The sequence below is a fragment of the Pleurodeles waltl genome, chromosome 3_1 (assembly GCF_031143425.1).
Source record: "Pleurodeles waltl isolate 20211129_DDA chromosome 3_1, aPleWal1.hap1.20221129, whole genome shotgun sequence".
NCBI classification, from domain to species: domain Eukaryota; kingdom Metazoa; phylum Chordata; class Amphibia; order Caudata; family Salamandridae; genus Pleurodeles; species Pleurodeles waltl.
The window spans coordinates 401,376,912-401,404,810 of record NC_090440.1 but is presented as its reverse complement, the minus strand read 5'-3'; the positions used below and the strand labels follow the sequence as shown (position 1 = coordinate 401,404,810).

The 27,899-nt window shown below is 45.9% G+C and overlaps 1 protein-coding gene across 15 annotated transcripts in view; it reads left to right on the top strand.

Moving 5' to 3' along the window:
* The window catches only part of PPIP5K1 (diphosphoinositol pentakisphosphate kinase 1), a 1,126,642-nt gene that overhangs the window by 678,293 nt on the left and 420,450 nt on the right, over window positions 1–27,899 (top strand). For all 15 annotated transcript variants that reach the window (XM_069222621.1, XM_069222618.1, XM_069222612.1 and 12 more), the window contains 2 exons: window positions 10,198–10,319; window positions 19,038–19,220. In XM_069222621.1, coding sequence (XP_069078722.1) covers window positions 10,198–10,319; window positions 19,038–19,220 — 305 coding nt within the window. The remainder of the gene's footprint in view (window positions 1–10,197; window positions 10,320–19,037; window positions 19,221–27,899) is intronic.

The window sequence follows — 27,899 nt, the reverse complement described above, 5'->3', positions numbered from 1 at the left end:
GACCTTCGATACCGATGCCAGCGACGCCAGAAGGTGAGGAACCTATTGTATTCTCTGAGTCCAAGTTGGCATGGGTTCCACCTCGACCGAGGCCATGCCCGTCTGGTCCCAGGGCGTCACTTCCTTTTTCTGAGCCTTGACTAGGGAGAACATATTTCCTCATTCCCTGTTTGACACAGCTTTGTTAAACAGTTATGACGCTTGTGATGAGATTGGCCATTCAAGCCATAAACAGAATTGTTACGATGAGTTACAAGAGGCTAGTGGCCTTTATACCTCTTCTGAGTCAGTGTTCTTACAGAAGTCTTTTAGCGAGGTCAAACATCCACAGAGCCCCACTTACCTTTTAATTAGGCCAATATAGACACTTTGTGAGGCGTGGGCCCTACCATGCTCTAACCTCCAGGTCACCCACCAGAATGCTCAATGCCACCGTTCTGTCTTGGGCACCCTGGTAATTGTATCTCAGCAGCACTCCCCTAAAAGCTTGGTGGTGCAGGTATCTGCTAGTAAAAGTCATCCCAACTACCCCTAACCCCACCTCCCGATAGCGAGTCAAAACAGGTGGGGACAGTGGGTACAAGGGTCTTCTCGTCCACCAGCTTGGTGGTTTGATATGTATATGCCAGCTGCCTTCTGAATTGCTGTTCTTACACTCTTTGGGTTTCAGTGTCTCAGGTCCTCCCAGGTATTCCTGAAGATCTCCGACCTGTCCTCACCCAGGCTATACAGAATGGATGTGACGCGGCCAAGTTCACAATTAGTTGTGGCTTGGACACCACGATTCCATCAACTGAGTCCTGGGCACTTGTGTTGCTATTCAGCACCATGCTTTGCTTCTGTTCGCCATTTTTCACAGTTATCTGCTGTGGGTTCGTCAGACCACTGATGCAAAGCTGATGTCTGCTTTGAACTCGTGTGGGCACTGAGAGGCGGGGTTCAGTTTCACTGAGCCCACACTGCAACGCTGGCCACAGCCATGGGTTGTTTAGTGTGTTCGGTGGCCGGTCTCCTTTTACCTCTTGCTGGTTCTTACATCACCCAGTCACAAGGACCAAATAAGCTAGAGCACCTGTCTCTTCACTTGTGCATCCCAGGATGGAACAACCCTGCAACCAAATGTCTGCAGTTGTCATCATGTTTGTTGGTGGCACTTACCTTATTACATACCCTGCACTGTCACTGTACCTAAATTCTCAATTCCCTTCTGATCTCTGGTGTCCTTTTCCACTTTCCTGTGTACTTTAGATCGGTGAGTGTTTGGGGGAGGATTGATTTATAATTGGGATATATACTTCAAGATCATTTACTTCACAGGATGGTGACAAGATAATGCTTAGACTATATGTCAGACTCAGTCTTCTGCTCGACCACTCCCAAAGCAACGTCCCTTTAGGCCTATGAACCAGAAAACTATATAAATATATGGGGCCCTGAATATCCACAGAATTGCCATGGACAAGGTCGCTCTTAGTGTCCCAATACACCATGGAGTATTCCATGAGTTCTCCTTCAGTGGGTATCTTTACCTGAATTGCCCACCTCCTGCTGAATGCTGAGTTATTTGACAAGGCCAATATTACTCAATACTGGGCTATTGTGGCTACCTGTACCACTGCTCCCACTTGCACCTCCCCTTCTCTCCTGCAGAAATGAATGCAGTCATCACATTACCACTGTCTGCCCTCTACTCCGTGCCCCCTATACATTTCTAACTGCAAGGTCCATATGGGACAAAAGTCATCTGCTAAAGTGTGTTAGAGTACTTACATTTTTTATTCAGCCTCTCTCTCTCTCTGAGCCTGGGAAGGGTGGACCTTGGCTTCTTCAAAGATGCTACTACTTTTTAGTTTGGATGCATATTTTAGGGAGGGGTCTCTCCTCACCTATTATTATAGCTGTGCATTTCCATTTAAATTGCAACCCCTCAGGGAACACCCATTTATATTGAATATGATGTACACTGATTTCCTTTACCACCTCCCTGGAATCTCTTTGCCGTTGTAAGGATACTGCTGCCATATCCTGGTACAGAGAGATTTCACTATTCAGAAAGGGATAGCTTTATGTGGGTCAGCTACAGTCATGACTCTCTCCTTGAGGGGGAAGCTGGATAATTTCACCACAATGCCTCTTGAGCAGCCGTTCTTACTTGCTTGTCATCCACCTATTCTGTGGGCCAGTTCTCTACCTATATAAAATTCTGATGTCTCCTACAGAATATCTCTAAAGAGCTTATTTACAAAGTCCAGCAAATCATCACCTTCACGCCATACTTCAGATCCTAAAACGCTACGTGCCTCTGAAGTACTCTGAATATACTCATGATGTAATAGGACGGATGGAATACTAAACCACTCCTTGTATGAATTTAGGTGATGATTTATTGGATTCTTGCTTGTGATGAAACATGTGCTGGCTTTGCCTGTGGATGCTGCTTCATGTTGAAACCTATTTGGAGGGTCACTTTGGAACTTTTGCTAACCTGTATAAAATAAGAAAATAAAGAATCTTTGATGGAAGACTTTCTTCAGTACTATAACATGATGTAACAGTAGGGTGCTTGAAAGTTACCTTTTGTATCTCCTTCGGTTTACTCCTTCATATTTCTGATGAGTATGTTTTCTGTACAGGATCTGTTCTTTAAGTCCTCCCATTTGCCATCAGCCTCTCAGTCTGAGATTTCAGGAAGCAGATGGAAGTAGTGCAAGCTTCTCTGTCTCGCTGATTCCAATCTCTGCTTCAGGTTTTGCAGGTCAGATATGATGTTTGCAGTGTGGTTTACTGATATACACGATGCGTTGGCCATATTGTTCTTATTGATTTCTCAAGATCCATTTTCAGTTCTCCTTGACAGGCTTTCAGATTATCTTTAGTAAGTGCTCCAGTTGCCTTTGCCATAATTATGTCTGCTTCCACAAGTAGGAGAAATGTTTATATTGCTCTCTAAGAGAGTTTGCATGTCTTGGTCATTGAATCAGCCTCTCAGCATGAAGTTGGTCATTTGCTGGCTGGTCTGTATCCAGGTTCTGTCTTTCCTTATAGCTCAAATAAGTTATTGTTCGATGGCATCTGTCGCTGTAGATACGCATGTTCTGCAATAGCTCGCCATCTGGTGTTGGGCCGGAGTGTTACAAGTTGTTTTTCTTCGAAGAAGTCTTTCGAGTCACGGGACCGAGTGACTCCTCCTTTTGTCTCCATTGCGCATGGGCGTCGACTCCATCTTCGATTGTTTTTTTTCCGCCATCGGGTTCGGACGTGTTCCTGTCGCTCCGAGTTTCGGAACGGAAAATTGGCTAATTTCGGAAGATTTTCGTCGGTATTGTTGCGTTCGGGATCGGCGTACTTAGATTCCACACCGCATCGAAGATCGAAGAGCTCCGGTGCCCTTCGGGGTAGTTTTTCGATCCTCCGTCGGGGCCTGGTCGGCCCGACCGCGTGCTGAAGAACGCCGATGGAACGGACCCCGTTCCGTTTCTGCCCCAAATGCCACAATAAATACCCCTACACAGACCAACACTTGGTCTGCAACCTGTGCCTGTCACCTGAGCACAGCGAAGACACCTGCGAGGCCTGTCGTGCGTTCCGGTCCCAAAAAACACTCCGAGACCGTCGAGCCAGAAGACTTCAGATGGCGTCCGCACCGACAGCCCAACGGGAGTTCGAGGAACAGGAAGAGGAAGGTACCTTCTCGATCCAAGACTCAGACTCCGAAGGATTCGACGATACACAAACCGTGAGTAAGACGTCGAAAACCACACAGAGACACATTTACAAGGCCCAGGGGACGCCACTGCCATCCGGCCATGGCTCCACCCATAAATTCGGTGACCGACCGTCGGCACCGAAAAAGGCCCAAACAGTGCCGAGATCGTCCGACTCCGGTCGAGACACCGGCACTCAGCCTTCTCGGGACCGAGAAAGTGCTGGAGACAAGCCTCGACACCGAGATGCCGGTGTGGACACGGCTCGACGCCGAGACAGCGGCACCGAAACAGATCGACGCCGAGAGGTTTCGGCCCCGAAAAGGAAAAAAGTCACCTCGGAGCCGAAAAAACACGCAGACAAAGTTTCGATGCCGAAACAAACTGCAAGCGACCCAGCTTCAGGCTCTTATACAGAAGAGCACTCGCTAACCTCCCAAATGCAGAAGCATAGGTTTGAGGAAGAGCTACAAGCAACTGATGTGGACCATACGCAAAAGCGTATCTTCATTCAGCAGGGGACAGGAAAAATAAGCACCCTTCCCCCCATTAGGAGAAAGAGAAGGTTGGAGTTCCAGACGGAACAAACACCACAACCAAAAGTGGTGAAAAGAGTTACACCACCACCCTCTCCTCCGCCCGTGATTAACGTTTCACCAGCACAAACTCCATCACACTCCCCAGCTCACACCACCATGAGCCAGGGTGACCAAGATCAGGACGCATGGGACCTATACGACGCCCCAGTGTCAGATAACAGTCCGGAGGCATACCCTACAAAGCCATCTCCACCAGAAGACAGCACCGCATACTCTCAAGTGGTGGCTAGAGCAGCACAATTTCACCACGTAAGCCTCCACTCAGAACAGGTCGAGGATGATTTCTTATTCAACACACTCTCCTCCACCCACAGCTCATACCAAAGCCTGCCTATGCTCCCTGGTATGCTCCAGCACGCAAAAGACATCTTTAAGGAGCTGGTCAAAAGTAGGGCAATCACACCAAGGGTGGAAAAAAAGTATAAGCCGCCTCCTACGGACCCGGTTTTCATCACTACACAGCTGCCACCAGACTCTGTCGTTGTAGGAGCAGCTAGGAAAAGGGCCAATTCTCACACATCTGGAGATGCACCACCCCCAGATAAAGAAAGCCGCAAGTTTGATGCAGCTGGTAAAAGAGTCGCAGCACAAGCTGCAAACCAGTGGTGCATCGCGAACTCCCAGGCACTACTTGCGCGCTATGACAGAGCCCACTGGGACGAGATGCAACATCTCATTGAACATCTGCCCAAGGACTTACAAAATAGGGCAAAACAAGTGGTTGAGGAGGGACAGACTATCTCCAACAACCAGATACGCTCCTCCATTGACGCTGCAGATACAGCTGCACGGACAATTAATACATCTGTAACTATCAGAAGGCATGCATGGCTCCGAACGTCTGGATTTAAACCAGAGATTCAACAAGCAGTTCTCAATATGCCTTTTAATGAAAAAGAACTGTTCGGTCCAGAAGTGGACACAGCGATTGAGAAACTCAAAAAAGATACGGACACTGCCAAAGCCATGGGCGCACTCTACTCCCCGCAGAGCAGAGGGAATTACAGCACATTCCGTAAAACGCCCTTTCGAGGGGGGTTTCGGGGTCAAAGCACACAAGCCAGCACCTCACAAGCCACACCGTCCAGTTACCAGGGACAGTATAGAGGAGGTTTTCGGGGACAATATAGAGGAGGGCAATTCCCTAGAAATAGAGGAAGATTTCAAAGCCCCAAAACCCCTACTACTAAACAGTGACTCACATGTCACTCACCCCCTCCACACAACACCAGTGGGGGGAAGAATAGGTCATTATTACAAAACATGGGAGAAAATCACTACAGACACTTGGGTTCTAGCAATTATCCAACATGGTTATTGCATAGAATTTCTACAATTCCCTCCAAACATACCACCAAAAGCACAAAATTTAACAACACACCATTCCAATCTCCTGGAGATAGAAGTGCAGGCACTATTGCAAAAGAATGCAATCGAATTAGTGCCAAACACACAAATAAACACAGGAGTTTACTCACTGTACTTTCTGATACCAAAGAAGGACAAAACACTGAGACCAATCCTAGACCTTAGAGTAGTGAACACTTTCATCAAATCAGACCACTTCCACATGGTCACACTACAAGAAGTATTGCCATTGCTAAAACTACACGACTACATGGCAACTTTAGACCTCAAGGATGCTTATTTCCATATACCAATACACCCATCGCACAGGAAATACCTAAGGTTTGTATTCAAAGGAATACATTACCAATTCAAGGTACTGCCTTTCGGATTAACAACCGCACCAAGAGTCTTTACCAAATGTCTAGCGGTAGTCGCTGCACACATAAGAAGGCAGCAAATACATGTGTTCCCATATTTGGACGACTGGCTAATCAAGGCCCATTCGTTCATACAGTGCTCAAATCAGATCATACAAACCCTCTTCAAACTCGGGTTCACCGTCAACTTTGCAAAATCCAACATTCTGCCGCGCAAGGTACAACAATACCTAGGAGCCATAATAGACACATCAAAGGGAGTAGCCACTCCAAGTCCACAAAGAATTCTAAATTTCAACGCCATCATACAACGCATGTATCCAACACAAAAGATACAGGCAAAGATGGTATTACAACTCCTAGGCATGATGTCTTCATGCATAGCCATTGTCCCAAACGCAAGACTGCACATGAGGCCCTTACAACAATGCCTAGCATCACAGTGGTCTCAAGCACAGGGTCACCTTCTAGATCTGGTGTTAATAGACCGCCAAACTTACCTCTCGCTTCTGTGGTGGAACAACATAAATTTAAACAAGGGGCGGCCTTTCCAAGACCCAGTGCCACAATACGTAATAACAACAGATGCTTCCATGACAGGGTGGGGAGCACACCTCGATCAACACAGCATACAAGGACAATGGAACGTACATCAAACAAAACTGCATATCAATCACCTAGAACTTCTAGCAGTTTTTCAAGCACTAAAAGCCTTCCAACCAATAATAGTTCACAAATACATTCTCGTCAAAACAGACAACATGACAACAATGTATTATCTAAACAAGCAGGGGGGGACGCACTCCACGCAGTTAAGCCTGCTAGCACAAAAAATTTGGCATTGGGCAATTCACAACCAAATTCGCCTAATAGCACAGTTTATACCAGGGATCCAAAATCAACTCGCAGACAATCTCTCTCGAGATCATCAACAAGTCCACGAATGGGAAATTCACCCCCAAATTCTGAACACTTATTTCAAACTCTGGGGAACACCTCAGATAGACTTGTTTGCGACAAGGGAGAACGCAAAATGCCAAAACTTCGCATCCAGATACCCACACAAGCAATCCCAAGGCAATGCCCTATGGATGAACTGGTCAGGGATATTTGCTTACGCTTTTCCTCCTCTCCCTCTCCTTCCTTACCTGGTAAACAAACTCAGTCAAAGCAAACTCAAACTCATATTGATAGCACCAACTTGGGCAAGGCAACCCTGGTACACAACGCTGCTAGACCTATCAGTGGTACCCTGCATCAAATTGCCCAACAGGCCAGATCTGTTGACACAGCACAACCAAAAGATCAGACACCCAGATCCAGCATCGCTGAATCTAGCAATCTGGCTCCTGAAATCCTAGAATTCGGGCACTTACAACTTACCCAAGAATGTATGGAAGTCATAAAACAAGCCAGAAGGCCATCCACCAGGCACTGTTATGCAAGTAAATGGAAGAGGTTTGTTTGCTACTGTCATATTAATCAAATACAACCATTACACACAACTCCAGAACATGTAGTGGGTTACTTGCTTCACTTACAAAAATCTAACCTAGCTTTCTCTTCCATTAAAATACACCTTGCAGCAATATCTGCATACCTGCAGACTACCTATTCAACTTCCCTATATAAGATACCAGTCATTAAAGCATTCATGGAGGGCCTTAGGAGAATTATACCACCAAGAACACTACCTGTTCCTTCATGGAACCTAAATGTTGTCCTAACTAGACTTATGGGTCCACCTTTTGAACCCATGCACTCCTGCGACATACAGTTCCTAACCTGGAAGGTGGCATTTCTCATCGCCATTACTTCCCTAAGAAGAGTAAGCGAGATTCAGGCGTTTACAATACAGGAACCTTTTATACAACTACACAAAAATAAAGTCGTCCTAAGGACCAATCCTAAATTTTTGCCAAAGGTTATTTCACCGTTCCATCTAAATCAAACAGTGGAACTTCCAGTGTTCTTTCCACAGCCAGATACCGTAGCTGAAAGGGCACTACATACATTAGATGTCAAAAGAGCATTGATGTATTACATTGACAGAACAAAAAACATCAGAAAGACTAAACAACTCTTTATTGCATTTCAAAAACCTCATGCAGGAAACCCAATTTCAAAACAAGGTATAGCCAGATGGATAGTTAAATGCATCCAAATCTGCTACCTTAAAGCTAAACGACAGCTGCCCATTACACCAAGGGCACACTCAACCAGAAAGAAAGGTGCTACCATGGCCTTTCTAGGAAACATCCCAATGCAAGAAATATGTAAGGCAGCCACATGGTCTACGCCTCACACATTCACCAAGCACTACTGTGTAGACGTGTTATCCGCACAACAAGCCACAGTAGGTCAAGCTGTATTAAGAACATTATTTCAGACTACTTCCACTCCTACAGGCTGATCCACCGCTTTTGGGGAAATAACTGCTTACTAGTCTATGCAGAACATGCGTATCTACAGCGACAGATGCCATCGAACTGAAAATGTCACTTACCCAGTGTACATCTGTTCGTGGCATCAGTCGCAGTAGATTCGCATGTGCCCACCCGCCTCCCCGGGAGCCTGTAGCAGTTTGGAAGTTACCTTCAATTATTTATATATGTGTCATCTCAACCTTAAATAGGTGCATACTTAGTCACTCCATTGCATGGGCACTATTACTACAATTCAACTCCTACCTCACCCTCTGCGGGGAAAAACAATCGAAGATGGAGTCGACGCCCATGCGCAATGGAGACAAAAGGAGGAGTCACTCGGTCCCGTGACTCGAAAGACTTCTTCGAAGAAAAACAACTTGTAACACTCCGGCCCAACACCAGATGGCGAGCTATTGCAGAACATGCGAATCTACTGCGACTGATGCCACGAACAGATGTACACTGGGTAAGTGACATTTTCATTTCATTCCCCTTCCCAGGGTCGATTATTCAGTACTACCAGAGTTCTGGTTTCTTCCTGATGATGATCAAGGGCATTGTCTTACTCTGTGATTGGTCTTGTCATTTGCTGGCCAATCATGAAATCAGAAGCCCTCTGTCAGGGACAGAGTTGCATCATATTCCCAGACCACTGGATAATGGTTGTTAACAAGACCTGGGCTGATAGCATAATTTAAGGCCTGAAGATCTGCATGCACTGGTCCTCCCTGTGGGCTGTCATTTGGCTTTCTTTTTTTTTACTAAACCTATATTAATCATTGTTTTCATAATTGCTACCTTCATGTCCAGATTTCTTTCCTCTTTGTCTGCAAAAGTGACCTCTACTTAGAAGAAATGTATGAGGGAAGAGAACTAGAATTCCAAATTTAAAATCTCCGCAACATCCATCATTCTTTTGAGTATCACACCATTCGTCCCCAGACAGCATTATCCCTCCTCATCCTCCACCAAGGAGGAGCAGGTGAGAATTGCATTTATACTAGTTCTCAAAAGCGGTGTTTCCATAGGCAGGTCTGTGTTCCTCACCAGCCATAGTTCATTTTTACACCAACTCTAGCCATGAAGAAAGTACTATATCATCTGCAGTCCTGCCATTAGTAGAAGCAGCCTCGTACACGTAGCTTTTGTAGAAATGCTCAGCCAGACTTATAGCCGCTACCTCAGCTGGTCCTGGTACGTATCTTTGGTTGGAATACTCTCACAGAAGCTTTTGCATGGGTCCTCAGATCCTGGATATTTCTTTGAATGAGTCACTGACCAAGAACCTATGAACCTCTGCCACATGCTTCTGTTTTGTTGGGGTCTCACAATTTTGGATTTATTTGCAGGAAACCCATGTGACCTTCCACTGAAAGTATCATATTTGCATCACACAAAGATGGCTGCTACTCGTGGCCAGGTTGGACATTTGCCCCTCAGTCATACAACATTGTCTTTATATCACAACCGGCAATGTTTTGTAACTGTTAGAGGAGCTCATTCTTAGAAACTATGATGTATTATATGTACCCACATTGTATTGTGCGTATGCTTTGTTAGCTGTGGTACCCTGATTTATTCATAGAATTATTGTTGTTCGTCTGAAAGCTCATTAATAGTCTGGCATTTTACATTTTAATGTGTTTGTCTATGTCTTGGTCAGAGGTTTTTTCTAGAGGCACTTTCTGTACCTGTCTTCTGGATTGAGATGTGCTCTTAAACTCCCTTTTTTTTTTAGGTGACTATGCTGGTTTTCCAGGATGCGGGTTGCTGCGACTGCACAGCACCTACCGGCATGACCTGAAGATTTATGCCTCAGACGAGGGCCGGGTGCAAATGACTGCAGCAGCTTTCGCAAAGGTGTGAGCTTATTTTGTTAATCTGAATGGCATAGCTTAAAGGGAACAAACAGACCTGTTCTACATGCCTTTCTTTAGTTTGTAATGATCATTGAGGCTTGATTCACAAATGTCATAAATCCCTACATTGTAGATTTCCAATGAAGATTTGCATACATTTACTATGTTTCGGGGATATTAAAAAACATCTGGAGGAAGAAGTACATTTCCATGTGTTCTTTTTTCCTCTAGACGTACTTCAGTCAATTAATTACATGGCAGACAACCTAGTCAAGTATATCTTGTGGAAAAGTGCAGTTGCATATTTGTTTGTTTTTCCAATAACAGATCTTTCCCTCAGGCACAGGGGTAATGTGATGTTCCCTCCATTCCCCACCTTACGAAGGTACTCCTCTCTTTGCAGTAATTTATTTATGTGCATATTTTATAATAGCGAAAGGAACTTCAATATATGTGTGTATAACCCCTCAAAATTGTGAGGTTGTTTTTATCCACAGCATTTGTCCCCTTTCACACGCCTATTCTAAACTTTAGACATATGGGCAAGCCAGCGCATTGGTAGAGTTTCATCAGTACTCCACTCCTGTTATGAATGCAGATCCTAATTCTGTGAAACTTAGAATCTGGGAATTTACTTCTACAGTTCACTTTTTTTCCAGGCCTAACATGAGCATTGTAGGTTGTAAACAAGGTCCTCTAAGTCAAAGCTAAGGCTGATGCGACCTTAATGTGGTTCTTTTGTTAACTCTGATATATTCGTTCCGGAACATGCCTTCACATTTTGCTTGTGATGACCTTGGTCCAGGTCCCTCGACTTTTATTCACGCTGCCCTCAACAGTTCAGTTCATTTCCCAAAAGTCAGTATGGCTTAAATCAGTGTTTCCCAACCTGTGGTTCAGGGACTCACTGGGGGTCCGCGACTGTTTCGAAAATGAAATAATATTAAAAGATTAATCAACTGTATACATAAATGAAGTGGCAAAACGTACAACAGAAAATTTAAAATGTACTGTAAATGTTAAGAATTTAAAAGTGGAGGCTAAAAATTAAAGTAGTATCCTCAGATTGATTTGTGGGAGCAGTGCAGGTGCATCAAACAAAATATAGTATGGACAATATGTTACTTCAATTGAATTTAGAAAAGCATCAATCAACCTTCCTAATAAAATTATAATTTTCCTTTTTAAATTATATTTATTTATATTTGCAAGTTAATTAAAATGTGTTATCATTTATGCATGTGTTTAATGAATTTTTGTTGCTGTATTTTTTGTGTATTGTTTTGCATTTCAAATTATCAACAGTTTTTAGGTTGGGGTCCCTGGCTTTCAGTAATGATTCAGTGGGGATCCTTGGGTTCCTGTAGTGATAAAGTGGGGGTCCACAGAAGTCAAAAGGTTAGGAACCACTGGCTCAAATGATACACCTCTGAGCCTCAAAAGTTAGTTTTGTTTAATGTGCGATCACTAGAGCTGCCCTTTTTAAACTCTTTGGCCCTCATTACAACTTTGGCAAGCGCTGCCCGCCAAGTTCTATCCGCCGCACTCCTGTGGTGGCCATTTGGAGATCCCCGCTGGGCCGGCGGGCGGAAACCTAGTTTCTGCCAGCCAGCCCAGCGGGGATCTCGGCTGCAACAGAGGAGCAGGTGTTGCGGCGGTGCGATGGGTGCAGTTGCACCCGTCAAGCTTTTCACTGTCTGCTATGCAGACAGTGAAAAGCTCCATGGGCCTCCAGGGGCCCCACGACTCCCCTTTCCGCCAGCCTTTTCATGGCAGTTCCAACCACCATGAAGGCTGGCGGGAGGGGGACTCGTAATCTCCTGGGCAGCGCTGAAAGCAGCACTGCCCTGGGAGATTACAACCACCGGGACCAATGTGGCGGGAAACCGCCGGGACCAATGTGGCGGGAAACCGCCGGGGCCAATGTGGCGGGAAGCTGCCGGTCCCGGCAGTGTGATCGCGGCACTTCCGCCGCGGCCGTAATCCCATGGGAAGCACTGCCAGCCTGTTGCCGGTGCTTCCGTCGAAACAGCCCTGGCGGTCTTTGACCACCAGGGTTGTAATGAGGGCCATAATTTTCAGCTCTGTTGTTTTAAACAAAAGTATACATTTGCACAGATGGAGAGGACAGGGATGTAGGAAGCTAGCTCCGTATATACTATACCAAAATTAGGTATATTGTCCACAGACTACAGGGTTCCCCAGATGCTTAATAGAGGCTAAAGTAGGCAATACTAATGCTCTTTTTTGTGGTAGTGTAGTCGAGTAGTTAGGCTTATGAGAGGGTAGTGCAAGCATTTGTTCTACACACACAGTCAAGAAATGAGGCACACACTCAATGACTAACTCCAGGCCAATTATTTTTATATAGCAAAAATATATTTTGTTTCTTTATTACTTGAACCACAAGAGCTTTATTGCAGGTAAATACAGTTGTGAATGTGTATCAGGTATATATATATCAAATTAACTTTGTTTTTTGCAAATAAAGCAGTTTACAAGTAAGTAGCAATTTTCTATTTCAAAAGTTGACACTGCAATTTTCCTTAGGAGTCCATAAAATTCTGAGGGGGAAAGTGTTAGCACAAAAAACAAGTAAGTACCCGACTTACGGTTCCAGTCTTCTGGATTTAGGATGTCCACAGGTCAAAGTTTAGACAGACCCTAAAAGTGCAACACAGGGCCGGCTGGGGGCAGAGGTGAATGTTGGTGTGAAGTTTGTAATGGAATCCTATGAGGACTGGGGGTTCTGGGTAGAAAGCAGATTGCAGGTAAGAACCCACGGTTTCAAGACACAGACCTGGGGGGTTTGATCAGCACCAGGGGGTTCCACAGGATCACACTAAACACACTCCCTCAGCGGCACAGGAGCGGCAGGGTGCAAACACACACTTTGGTGCCCACTGCTTTTCAGTGGAGGGACCCCAGGGGTCACAAAAGATGCTGCAAACTGGGTCCAGGGGGTCGGTTCCAGGAAACCAAAGGCTGGGCAGGCAGAAGAGGCGCCCGCTGGACTTTGCTGGACCAGCATTCGAATTCCCAAAGGCCAGGGGGCTGCGGGTGCAGGGGTCTCCATGGGCGTTGGGTATCTTCGTCTGATCTGGTCGCAGTCGGGAGCGTCCTCTGGATTCAGGCTGCAGGCGTCGTTGTATTGGCCAGGAGGGGTCAGGGTGGACTCGAGGTTGAAACCGCCTCAGAACCTTCCCTGGACCGGAGGGCCACCTGGACTAAGGCCGTGGGCATCGGGTGCTCCCGGAGCTGTTCTGGAATCCTTTTTGCAGGTTTGTTCTGGACAGGGCTGCTCTCCTCTGGAGGTCTTGGTCCTCTGCTGGGCAGGGAGTCCTCTGGGGGTTTGTAGAGGTTGCTGGTCCTGCAGAATGCGTTGCCTTCTTGGAGCAGGGGTCTTTGAAGCTGCAAAAAGGCTGGTAGGGCTGGGGAAAAGTCAGTTGTCGTCTGGAGTCTTCACTGCTGGGGTTATTTTCCAAATTTTCCTGTCAAACTTGCCACCAAAAGTGGGGCTTGGTCCAGGGGTGGGCATCTCCACTAGCTGGAGTGCCCTGGGACACTGTAACAGGAGGTCTCAGCCTTTGATGCTCACAGCCAAGTGTTACAGTTCCTGCACAGGGAGGTGTGAAGCACCTCCACCCAGAGAAGGCTTTGTTCCTGACCCCAGAGAGCACAAAGGCTCTCACCCCATGGGGTCAGAAATGTGTCTGTTAATGGCAGGCTGGCACAGACTGGTCAGCCTTACACTAAAGGGTTGAGTAAAATACAAGGGGCATCTCTAAAATGCACTCTGTGCATTTTACAAAAAATCCAGCACGGGCACCAGTGTGGGTTTATTGTGCTGAGAAGTTTGATACCAAACTTCCGAGTCTTCAGTGAAGCCATCATGGAGCTGTGGAGTTCGTAATGACAAATATGACCACACTGCACTTAAAATGTCTAAGTATGGACTATGCAGCTATGCCCTCACCTGTGATATAGTGCACCCTGCCTTAGGGCTGTAAGGCCTGTTAGAGGGGTGACTTACCTATGCCGCAGGCAGTGGATTGTAGGGATGGCACCCTGGAAGGAGTGCCATGTCGACTTTGCCTTTTTTCTCCTCATCAGCACTCAAAATCTACAATGGAAGTGAGCATGTGCTTGGTATGGCACAATACATAATGCAGTCCTTAGGGACCCTCCCGGTCATACAGCCATTGGTACCACTGGTACCTTTTACAAGGGACTTAGCTGTGTGCCAGGGGTGTGGTAATTGTGGGAACAATGGTAAAGTTCAGGGAATGAATGCTGGTGCGGGGGCCTAGTTAGCAGGATCCCAGCACACACTAAGTCAAGTTAGCGAAAAGTGTGTGTGTGTGTTAGGGGTGTAACCATGCCAAAAGAGGCACTTTACTGCAAGGGACTCCCAGCTGAGGAAAACTAACCTCAGTACCGGCTGAGACCTTGATGAAGTTGTGGATTCAACTGATCTCTAATACTTGTGCTTGCTGTGCTGCTATGTCCACTCCTTTCCACTCGTGTTGTTGGTTAGATCCGCCTTTCTTATATAACATGTAACGCTAGGTACAGGCATCCACCAGCAAAGTAAATCCTAAATGCTTATCCTTCCACTCTGTCTGATCATGAATCCAAAAGGTTAGAGACTTTTGAAAAACAAATTTTGTCCTCTACAAGCCTGTGAATGCCAGCTGCCTGCTAGGCCTTTACTCCCATATTCTCTGAGACATGGTGGCACTACTTTTACTGGCTCCTCCGGACAACCTTCTGGAGTCCCTTGCACAAGCTTTTGAAGACAGTTGAACTATAGCAAAATTTGTAAAGCTCTGTGGCTTGAACACAATGCCTGTGAAGGATGGGTGATGAGCACTAGTAAGGCTCTTCAGCATCACTCCTGGATAAGGTCTAGGAGCTTCCCTGGGAACGTTCAAGCGTCCTTGGTGGTGAACATGCTTTTTGACTGCTCCCACCCTTTTGGTGAAAAAATAGGTTTTAGGAGAGTAGAGCCACAGCTGTTTCCTTGCGTTTATCTGACCCCACAAAATAGTGCCACCAACAATTTGATCCTCTCTGTGATTGTGGGCAGGGTTTTCAGTTTTGCCCACGCCAGACCCTCCACCAGCTCAACAGGCCTTTTAGTCCCTTAGTAGCTGAGGCCACAGTCCTCGGAGACAACACCTGGGAAAGGAAGGATAACATGAAGCTCAGCCGTCCACTTGTCCAGCTCCCACAGCTGCAAAACCACTTGTCAGAACACAGCCACTGTCTCAGAGGCAGGGTCCAATATTTCCTCCAGGGGTTGCAGATTACCACTTCATACAAGTGGGTGATCCAAATTGTCCATCGCTGCTGCTCCCTCCCATTTCTTTGTACCCCACCATCAGCTCGGCTGAAGGTGGGCAATCTGTCCATCTTATTGTAGTAAGGGAGGCTCTTTTGGTCGAAGGGGCATAGAGCTGGCCCCGTCTTGGAATTCAGAATTGAGAGTTACTCCTGCTACATCCTTGTGCCAAAGAAGGATGAAGGCCTCTCAACACCTTCTGACGAAAGGACAAATTAAAAATGCTCATGCTAGCCCAGTTCCCTTCTGCCCTGGACACCGGAGACTGCATGCCGATTTTAGACTTGCAGGGTACTTATTATTTCCCTGTACCCGTCCTGTAGGCACAAAGGTGACCTGCGTTGCATGGTGGACTAGCAGCAATTTCAGTTAGCAGTGCTCCCTTTTGAACTCACCAACCAGGGCCGCTTGGGTGTTTATGAAAGTGACGACAGTTGTCGCAGTACAGTTTTAAAGGTCGGGATACAAGTCTTTTCCTGATTCCATGACTGACTGTTGAAGGAGGACTTTCCTCAGGTAGTCGTCAACTACCTCCAGAAAAAGGCGAACCTTCTGACATCGCAATCAACATGCTGAAGTTACACCTGACTTTTTCTCAGACGCTTCCTTTCATTGTAGCAATTCTGGATATGGTACTGTTTTGGACGTTTTTCTTGGAGAGGAGAGTCTAGCATATTTCGGCTGTGATCCTGATGTTTTACCCTCAGCCCTGAATCTCAGTTCAGATGACTCTGGGGCTCCGGAGATTGTTTGACCTCCTGTATCCTGCTGCATCATCAGAGGGAGGCTGTTGTAGGTGCTCGCAGACAACACTACCACCATGTGGTACTGCAACAAGCAAGGCGGAATGGGGTTTTGGGCCCTGTGTCAGGAGGTTCTGTGCCTTTGGAAGGAGCTGGATCTCCAAGGAATTTCTCTGTTGGAAAATCACATGGCGGAATCTCTAAACACCAAGGTGGACAAACTTTGCTGCTGACAAATCACGAATGGCTGTTGCACCTGTACATGGCACAGGATAACTTCCAGCAGTGAGGAGAACCCTAGCTTGATTTTTTTGCCACCACCAAGAATGTGCAGTATCATCACTTTTGCACGTTTGAGTTTCCAAGGTTGCTATCTCTGAAAGACGCCGCCATCTAAAGTGGAGCTTGGGACCCCTGCGTGCCTTCTGGCCACTGCCTTTCCAGCTCCAACTTTTGATGAAGATCAGGAATGACCAGGCCCAAGTCTCCTTAGTAACACCATATTGGCTAGATAGTGTGGTACGGGGAGCTCCTGGGCATGAGAATGTGTCCTCCGACTAAACTTGTGCTTGGGAGGATCTTCTGCGGCAGCAACAGAGCAGGTTAATGCACCGAGGCCTGCACAATTTGCTTCTCCATGCTTAGAGACTGAGCTGTGGCAGTTGATCTAATTCAATCTTCCCTCTGAGTCCATTGAAGTCATCTTGGCCGTGAGGCATGCTTACACATCCTTACACAAAATCAGGGTGCACCAGTTGCTAGGTCGAATTTGTGGATTAGTGTGGTGCCCAAAAGGTTTTCCCATTGCAAGGGAACTTATCTGATGTTTTCTTATTTGTTCTGTCCCTAGCCCAGCAAAGACTTGCTTTGGGCTCTGTTAAAGGCTACTGATTGTCTCTTTTGGCTTTTTTGTGGTTGACAGATCAGCCCTGTTTATTTAAGTCACCTGTTTTGATTAGATTTTTCGAAGTTTTACAACATATCCACATAAACCCTTTGAGATGCCACAGTGGAACTTGAATTTAGTCCTCACTTTTTTGATGTGCAACCCTTTTGAGCCACTGCACAGATGTCCGTTTAGACTTCTGATGTTAAAGGCTGTCTTTCTCATCGCCATAACATCAGCTAGACTTACAACCAAGCTGTCACTCTTTCTGTCAACCTACCTTATACAGTGTTCTTTTCGGACAAGTTGGTGTTGAGGACTTGGGCTTACTTTCTACCGAAAGTGGTCACTCTATTTCATGTTGGACAGGCTATCACTTTTCTAGCATTTTTTGTTCCACCTGACCTCTAATATAGCCTTAGAACCCGCCGTATCGGGCTCTACCGGCTATTAAAGGCCCGCTCCCGCGTTAAATGCCCGAGCCGAAGGCGAGGGCATTTAACAAGGGAAAGGGCCTTTAATAGCTGGTAGAGCCCGCTACGGCGGGTTCTAAGGCTATTAGAACATTCTGCCACTCAGGGCAGAATGTTCTATTAAAAAAAACAAATTGCTCATGGAGCCCGAGGGGATTAAAATCCCCTCGGGCTCCGTGAGGCTTTGTTCACAGCTGTTGCTGTGAACAAAGCGAACATTGGAATGTTGGCTCTGCGGGCTTTTACCGGCTAGTAAAAGCCCGGAGCACTCAATTGTTTTCAATGGAGCGGCCAACCTTCCAATGTTCTAATTAGTAAGAGAGACTCCATCGTTTGGACCTTAAGAATGTCCAAAGTTTTTATATTGATCACACCAAAGAACATAAGGTGGACACTCAGCTCTTAGTAGCGTTTTCTGGTGGAAAGAAGGGCAAAGCATTGTAAAAACAGTCCATCTCTTGATGAATTGTTCTCTACATTCACAAAGCAATAATGCTTCAACACTGAGGCCCATCGAGAAGGGCATTTTCACAGACCCAACAACTTGAGAGATATTGCTATGCCATTTGTTCAGGAAGTGAGGAATCTAGGGTTAGAAGTATCCATAATAGAGAAAATTATTTACCTTTAGTTACAATCTTTCTGGTGAATACTCTAACTTCAAATTCCTCACCATCCCTTCCACCTCAATATTCTGTAAACTGGAGTTTGTTTCTATCTAAAAAGGTCCCAGTTGAGACATCTTCATACTGTTTCTGTCAATCTGCCAATGGGCTCTGCGTCCAAGGGCACGGGCAGCATAAGAAAGTAACTGAAATCAGCGTACATGAATGGCGCTTATATGAGGCTCCTCTTGTCACTTCTCAAGCAGAATGATGTTGGCGTGGAGCCGAACAACGACACCTGTCAGGACATAGAATTACTAATATAAAAGTTTTCAAATCCAGTCTGGTTTCTGTGGAATATTCACACAGTGACGAATCTGTGGTTAGGTAAGGTATTCACTGTAAAGATTGAAAGTAAGTAACATTATGTACATACTTAGTAAGTGTTCCTTGATAGCAGAGCAATATTAGCTGAAACAAGGATATTTGAAAGAGGACTGTTAAGGTTTTTAGACTTGTGGTTCACTTTACTTGCCATGAATTAATCAAAGCTTTCTCTGGTTGACATTCCGTAGCTAGAGCTTATTTTTGCCAGCTTTCTCAATACTCACTAGCTAGTGAATCAGGGAGTTTACATTCGACTGCTTATGTGTGATTTGTGACTGCAGGGTTTACTTGCTCTGGAAGGGGAGTTGACACCAATCCTGGTGCAGATGGTAAAAAGTGCCAACATGAACGGCCTTTTGGACAGTGACAGTGATTCTCTCAGCAGTTGCCAACAGAAGGTGAAAGCCAGACTCCACGAGATCATGCAGAAGGATCAGGAGTTCGAAGATGAGGACTTTGAGAAGGTAATTCTGACTTACTTGAAATTGTCTTAGGTTCTTAAAAAGAGCATATAAATGAGAAACATTGATTTAGGGACCTAATCTATACCAAGTTCTTCAGGTTTCATGAAAACCCATGACTTGTAGATTGCACAATGTAATATTTAGCACTGCACTGTAAGACAATTTACTTGTAATACATTTACACTTTAGTTTGTTCACCCTGTAAACCTTTGTTTAAGTGCACAATGTGCTTTAAAACAAAGACTCAAAGACAAACAACCATTAAAACATACAGCGGAGAGGACATGGTCTCTGAATTACATAGCTGCTAAAGCAGATGGCCATCAAAACCCATGTCAAAAGTAGATCTTTTGGACCCATTCTTAAAAACAAAAAATGTATATCTGGTCCCATAACTTCAGTCCCTAAGTTGATGCAGACTTGACCTTGTAGCATTCACAAACTTTTCCAAGTGTACTAGCAATACTCCTGGAAAGATTTTGTTAATTTCCAATTTCATACATGTAAAAATAGTCCAAAGTGCATAATTGTATGTGGTATGCATGCAAAAGTACTGTTGTATCTTAGAATTGCACTTATGTTTCCTTATGTTTCCCACATAAAATAGACCCAAAGTCTTTGAAGCTGAGTGTCTTAAAACAGTCATCCCTGAGACATATAAGCTCTGAAACACATGGCATCTTAATCTCACACTCTGAAACACCCTTTGAAACAAATACTTGAACCAATCTGAGGTACATGACCTCTCTACTACACAGCATCCAATGTGCAATTCCACTGATACTCACGGCCATGGGAACTCATACCCACTCAAAAATCTGATCACCTAGCAGATCACCAGTATAAAATTGACATAGTCATTTGTTACTACCGCTCCTGAAGCCTGTTTTGCAGCCACATACCCTGGGGTGGGACTATATCCCTCTGGGCACTGTTCACCTGCAGAGGTGAGCCGCCTTCTCTCGCAGCGCTAAAAGTGCTTTTGGACCCCTGCGGCACAGGATGCGTGCCAGCGCGTACCCGGTCCAAGAGTGGGCCTGTCTGTGCCCATCAGCACCCGAAAGAGGTCGAACCAGGCCAATCCTCTTAGCTCGTCAGTTGGCACCTCTTGGCTATCCTCACTGGCAGAGAGATGGGTAAAATGATGATTGGAGGTAGCGCTACTGCAGGTCCTCTCTAAAGAAATTGAGTTGACTGAAAGGAGACTTTCATTGAAACATGGAAGGGAGACCCTTCCGCACCTGGCTGTTGTGATGTCCCTGTGGTTGTCAATGCCCCTTTAGACTTAGCCTAGCCGCCCACATGCCAAATGTCTACGGATAATGCTGTAACTGATCATGCAGACACATCAGCCAAAACCAAACCTCCAGTTAAGAAGAATAAAGGAGGGGCGACGTGTAAAAAGGCTTTGTCATTCCGGATGGGGGCACATGCTAAGTTGGACACAGAGGTGCTCACCCCTGAAACATCGATCCCAAATGAGATCTGTAGTAGGTTAAAAAACACGTTTAAAGGGATTTTAAAACCCCTATTAAACCGTCTGGAAAGTATTGAGGCAAGGTTATCCCATCTGTCAACACAATGCAGTGGTAGTCCCAGTGGTGATCCTATTATTGCAACCTCCCTGGCTGTACCCTCAGCAGTGCAGAAGAGGAAAGAAACAGGGGAAATGTTGGGCCACTAGGTCTATCTCGTATCTCAGTCCGAGAGGAGCCACAGAGGCCTAGACCCGCCCTACAGGAATTTTCTAGTGGGCCTTTGCACTCTCAAGGGGGGAGGGAGGTCAAAGGGCGCGTGTACCATGATATTAATCTCCCTAGTTTGAGTACTGGCCAGATGATTAGGATCAAACAGGCATCCTTGCAGGGCCCCCAGTCGAAGTATAAATATTGGGTGGGCTGTTCTGCTAGACTGGGTCTTCTTCTGATGCGATGCCCCTAGTAGGGGTCTTAGTGGGTGTGCCACCCTTGTAAGGGGTTATGTTGGTGTCAACCCCTGAACTAATGCACAAGTTAAACACTGGTGTGACACATCGTCTTGGAATTGTCTTTTATTGTCCTCCCACTCCCCCCCCATATAATCATGGCAAGGCGAGTAGAAGGGGTTGTTGATAGTGGATCAATTTGAGGCACCCCAGGGTTGCAAGATTCTTTTTACACTGTTGATTAAATAGTCATAAATCTTCTACTGAGAATAGGATCTTTCCTCTTCAATTCTTGTACCCACTGGAAACCCCACATCAGAATAGGAACAATGTCCCTCATTTGAGGCCAGGTGCTGAGCGGATGGGAGGGGAACAGAGCAGAACCTTATTGAATAGATTTGAACACTTGTGTGGGCTAGATAATATTGATTGGCTGAATCCACTTCTTTTAATCCCCACGCAGTCCAGCTTTAAGATGTTGCAGGTCAGGAGCAGGCCTCTGGCCCAGAATAGTTTTCCCCTGGATTCTACTTTGAAAATAGTTTGCTGGAATATTGTGGAACTGAATAGCAAAAGAGTTGATGATAGATAGATGGTTGAATTTTGCAGATGGCCAGCATATATGTGGGGATGTAAAGAAACCTCGGACACAGAAAATTATTTCTATATGGACGGACTTTCCTCCTTTTTTAGGGCAGTGATACCCTCAAACTCAGGAACAGCCAAAAAGGGCCTACACACCTTAGTCTCCCTGAGGATTCAATGCACTCCAGTGATGATTGACACAGGCTCCAGTAACCTGCAGGTGGTTGAGTTGGCCTTTAAGAATACCCTAACTTTGTTGATTTTTATAATTCCTGTGTGTGCGCGGGAGGGGGCAGTACCGAAAAGCTGCTTTGTTTAAACGATTTCCTGGAAGTATGTGAGGAACACCAGACCTCAGGATTTCATGTTTGTTACCCTCTTAGCCAATTTTAATATCCACCTGTGTCAACGGTACTGTGTTAAGTATGGTGAAGTTACTGCTGAAAGTCATAATAGTATTCATTTTGAACACTCAGTGCAGGGGGACTTTTTGGAAGATACTGTAGTAACCAGTAATGTGCACCACATTGATCACGATGGCGAGGGTGATGTCATCCCATTATTTACTGGGAGAGGTTGTAAATCTATTATTGATTTTATTATTGTTTCAGCCCTCCTGGTTTTTCAAGTCAAATACATGAAGGTCCTATTGAATAATGTTGGTGACCATAAGCCCTTAATTTTGGAAATGGAGTGGGGGATGGAGGATGTTAATAATCGAGGGGTTGGCCCCACAAATACAGAAATTATCCCTAAGGACCACACCAGAAGACTGAAATGGAACATGGGAACAGTCCAGCCTGAACTGCCAGGCCAGGTCCTCCCTGGACCAGAAACGAGCATCCTGGGACCTGTTTCCAAGTATCACCCTTAATCAGCCAGGCTAGCTTGAATCCAGTGGCACAGTGAGCACGGGACACACGTCTTGGCATACCCTTCCCACTTAGGGCAACTTTAGCAACACAAAAGGATGATGGACAGAGTGGGGTGGCATGGTGAGCAAAAGAACGATGGATTAAACCCAGAAATGTGACTGGGGGGTGGGTGTTTGCATTATTCAGCACTCCGTCCATCATCCTTTTGAGATGAGGGTCTCTGGATTGGCCACAGAGCCCCACATCATCTTCGTCCCGCTCCAAGTCCTCGGGACGTTCGGGTAAGTCGAGTTATAAGAAGAAGTCAAAGAAGGCGAAACATTCTTCAACTTCACTCCGTCTGTTGGCAGACGAAACAAGGGAGAGGGAGCGTCATTGATCAAGGCCTCCATCTGTAGAGCCTGAATCTGGGCCTACTTAATGCTTCCCCAAACCACTGCCCAGCTTAAAGAGTTTGGGCAGTCAGACACCGTTGGTGCACCTTCGGGCCCCGAGCAATCAGAAGGGTCCCCCTCAGGTTCCACACCGGCGGCTTCGGCTCCGAGGAGCAACCATAGATCCATTCATGGATCCAAACCGGCGCTGGTTGTACCATTTCGACCTTCTCCGGTGCTGGTTCCTACATCTGGCCCTCATTGACAACTCCGACACAGAACCATGTGGGCATCGTACGACGCTGACTCCTGCGCCGGCAGGGCCCTTGCCCCCTATGTCGGATCCTTATTATGATGATCTAGGTCATGATGAGGAAGGGGAGGTGTCGCTGGACCTTCTAGAATCCCAGCTCCAACACCCCATGGACTAGCGTACGGACCTGGGTGAAGCCAGTGGATTGGATACCTCCTCAGATACTGGCATGTTCTCTCCCTCTACTGTTACCTACGGAGGAGGAGGCTGCTTCATATTCAATGGTAGTGCTAAGAGCAGCCGAGGCCCTGGACCTTGAGCTGCATTCGATGGCAGTCAGGACTAACCTGACAGAGGTGCTTCAACCTGGGGCTTTTTCCTCTGAACAAAAAATAATATTCTACAGACACAACAAATAATATAAACTCAATCTGTAATAATATAAACTCAATCTGTAATTCACATTGGAGCCATAGATATAAGTATTACACAACACATACGATGTCACAACCAATATGTTTATTGTTTTTACTAACATTTAATATTATCAAAAATAACATCTAATGTTGCACAGATATATAATAAATTATAAAATTTTTGAAAATTATATGGTATCTTCATGATCAGTAAACAACTAATAAAAGAAATTAAAATGTCAACTCCCCTACATAAAAATCAATTCACCCAATTATTCCCCATCCATACAACATACGTACAAATCTCTAAAAAAACACTTAAAGCAAAGACATATCCCAAGAAGCCACAAAAACAATAATAGACCAACTTCTCTCTCCATAACATATAAAAGCCAGACAGTCAAATATGTAATACACTCAGTTTGTTTATCTGGCAAACCCCTGGCAAACCCCTACATGTGTGTCATAACATTCTTCATAATAAATACATGATATAGTATTTCAGAGCAGTTTCTGAACCCAACATTGGGCCGAATTTCACACGTTGTGATCTTCCTGTGGCTCTGACCAGTGCCAATGCGCATTTCAGTACAACCCGTAATCACCTGCTGGATACCTTCTTCAGGGCACACAAGTTCTGATAAACAGGATGAGAGGGGCTGAATAGGCCACAAGACAATAACTCAAAAAGTCTGTAAAACCAAGGTGTGCCCGACAGATACTTCCAATGAATAATCTGATGAACACAGACTTTGCTCATAGGTGTGAATAAAATAGATTAGATACCAGAACACGTGTGGTAAAAGAGTACACCACCCTGACGGAGGCCTCTCATACTTCCCACCAAGAATATTAATATACTCACATAGACACAATAGGTTAATACTCTACATGGAACCAGCAATCTCCACTCCTTAAATAATCATGGGGTCAGATCTAATGATGGTGGAAATATACCTCAGAATAAAATTCATATGAGGGTCCCAAATGCCTGAGGACTCAAGAGGTCATCTCGCCTGATAGTACACTAGAAGAGTAACAAGAAAGGAAACGAATAGAGAAAACATATCAAATGCTTGTATCACAACAATAACTGGACTTGAATAGAAGTTATCACATGCAAAACTCCCAGAAAGTCTCCAAACAGGGAACATTGAGCCATGGTATACACAAATTGTTCACAAGCTATCGCTGTAATATAGCCCTCTTACAGTTCACCATAGCTAGACACAAAACAACATAATTAGGGGAGCTCCGGTGAACAACAAAAGTTCTCATCTCTTAGAGTTAGAATGAGGAGGGACAAACAATCAAAAGGAAATACTAGATAACAGGCCTCCCAGAGGACACAAAAATGAACAGGACTATTGACCGTCGCCATCTCCCTGCACCAAGGTTTCCTAACGCAACACCCCACCCCTGAGATCTTGGTTATCCAAGCCTTCACTTCCCAAGGCACGTTCCTTTCCACACCCCGGGATAGGTAATCCAGGAGGCTGGATACACTTGGAAAGAAGATGTTTTCTTCCTCCAGCCTGACATTGTGGTCCGTGAACACTGCATGCCTTTTGGGTTGTTAATCCCACACGCTTTTGGATATGTTTGCACATGTGCTGCTACAGGTCCCGGAGGAGGCCTGGGCTTTACTTTGCCAGAAATTTGCTGATGGGTGAGACGAAGCAAAGTTCACAATCCAATGTAGACTGGACACAGTGACTCACTGGGCTTAGCGGTTGCATCGACAGTGGCCCTCAGGCGCCACACCTGGTTGAGAACGCCTGGCTTTTCGGGGGATGTCCAGGCTAACCTTATAATCATGTCCTTTGTTGGATTCTGTCTCTTTAGAGAAAAAGCAGACTCAGCGCTCAAGCTCTTCAAGAATTCTCGTTCTACGGCCATGTCCTTGGGCCTTTCGGCAGTCCCTTGTCCACCTCAATCTACTTTTTACCCCTTTCGTGGCTACGGAAGGGGTGCCCAACCACGTCTGTTCCCCTCCAACCACTGTGCTTTGCATGCTGCCCAGCCTCGGCGTGGCTGGGGAGTGGGAGCCACCATCCTCATGGATCAGGGAGCCAGTCGTCTGACCAGTCCACTGTGTTCCTCTCTGCTGCTGATTCCAAACCTTCCTAGTCTGACACTTCCCCACCAGTCGGAGGCAGGATCAACCATCACCTGTTCCGCTGGCAGTCCATCACGTCAGTCAGGGGGGTTTTGCAGATAGTCTGAAGGAGCTACTCCTCCCCTTCGATACTACCCCTCCATCCATGCCACCATTTTACGATTTAATAATGGAGGATCACTAGACACTTAACTAAAAGGAAGTTACAGCTCTTTTTCGGCAAGGGAGCCATAGAGAGGGTCCCTGTGCCAGAAGTAGGTTGTGGTTATTATTCCCGCTACTTTCTGGTGCCCAAAAAGGACAAGGGCCTCCTCCCTGTCATAGACCGTCAGACCCTCAGTCTCTTTCTCAAGAAGGGGAGGTTCAAAATGCTCACTCTGGCTCAGGCTTCATCTGCCCTCGACACACTAGACTGGATGGTAGTGTTGGACTTGCAGGACGCGTATTTCCATGTGCCAGTCCTGCCTGATCACAGGCTTTACTTGCGGTTCACAGTGGGCCACAAGCACTTACAGTTCACTGTGCTCCCTTTTGGCTGACCAGTGCCCCTCAGGTGTTCAACATTGACGGCTCTTTGAACGTCAGAGAGGACAAACTCACCCAACAAAGCTCAGTCAATCACAAATGGCGTCTCCATCCAGAGGTAGCACAAGGTCTCTTCCAGCAGTGGGGAGAGCGTTGGTTAGATCTGTACCTCCTCAGAGAGCACGCAATGTCAGCAGTATTGAGCATTGGAGTTTTCAAGGCGGCAATCGCTCAGTGGCCTCCTGTATACTTTCCCGCCCATACCACTTCTGCTCAGAGTTCTCAAGAACGACTGGGCCCAAGTAATCCTTGTGGACTGGGCATGGAGAGTCTGGTATCACGAGCTATTGAGCATGGCCATCGATCCTCCGATCAGACGCCCCCTTGTTGCAGCAGCAGAGGAGGGTTCTCCACTTGAACCTGTCCAGTCTCTGCCTTCTTGCGTGGAGACTGAGAGGTAGCAGTTGGCTGCTTTTGACTTTCCGCTCGAAGTCTGTAATGTTTTCTTGGCAGCCAGGCGTCCCTCCACCAAAACAGTATGCGCCTGTTGTTGGAAGAAATTTGTGGCACGGTGCGCAGACAAGTCTGTTGATACCCCTTCTGCCCCTCTTTCTGGGGATCTTCTGTTTTTTCTTTCTTCGGCCCAGCAAGTCTGTACTATTGGCACTCCCTTTGGGGAGGAGGGCATATCCCTGTCCCTATCCCTATTCCTATTGGGCTAAATCCTCCAAAACAAGATAGAGGATTTTCCAAGGAGGGGGGACACTTTGGCTCTGGTCACCTTAGGGGTGGAGCTGGCTAAGGGGGTGATTCCTCCTTGTTTTTCTCATTATCTCCCTGGACCTGCCGCCAAAAGTGGGGACTCTGTCCCGGGGGGGCGGGCATCTCCTCTAGCTTGAGTGCCCTGGGACATTCTAACACAAAGCCTAAGCCTTTGAGGCTCACTGCTAGGTGTTACAGTTCCTGCAGGGGGGAAGTGTGAAACACCTCCACCCAGTTCAGGCTTTCTTTCTGGCCCCAGAGAGCACAAAGGCTCTCACCCTAGGGGATCAGAAACTCGTCTCTCAGCAGCAGGCTGGCACAGACCAGTCAGTCCTGTACTGAAGGATTGGGTAAAATACAGGGGGCATCTCTAAGATGCCCTCTGTGTGAATGTTTTAATAAATCCAACACTGGCATCAGAGTGGGTTTATTATTCTGAGAAGTTTGATACCAAACTTCCCAGTATTCAGTGTAACCATTATGGAACTGCGGAGTTAGTTTTGACAAACTCCCAGACTATATACTTAATATGGCCACGCTGTACTTACAATCTCTAAGAATGGACTTAGACACTGTAGGGGCATTTTGCTCCTGGAGCTGTACTTTGGTAGGGTTTAATCCAGTTTTTATCTTTTTGATTTTGCAGAGAGTCCTTAACTTTGACATCCTAAGATACAGGTAAGGGGTGAGGTTGAGCTCCACCACCATCTCTTCTGCACTAGACATTATTTCTCCAAAAGTTGGGATATTTTTTAAGAATCTAAAACTATCTCTAGAACTTAATCCAAACTTTTACAAAACTTTTAAACTCTAAAAGAAATGCTAACAGGGACTAACACAAGGCCC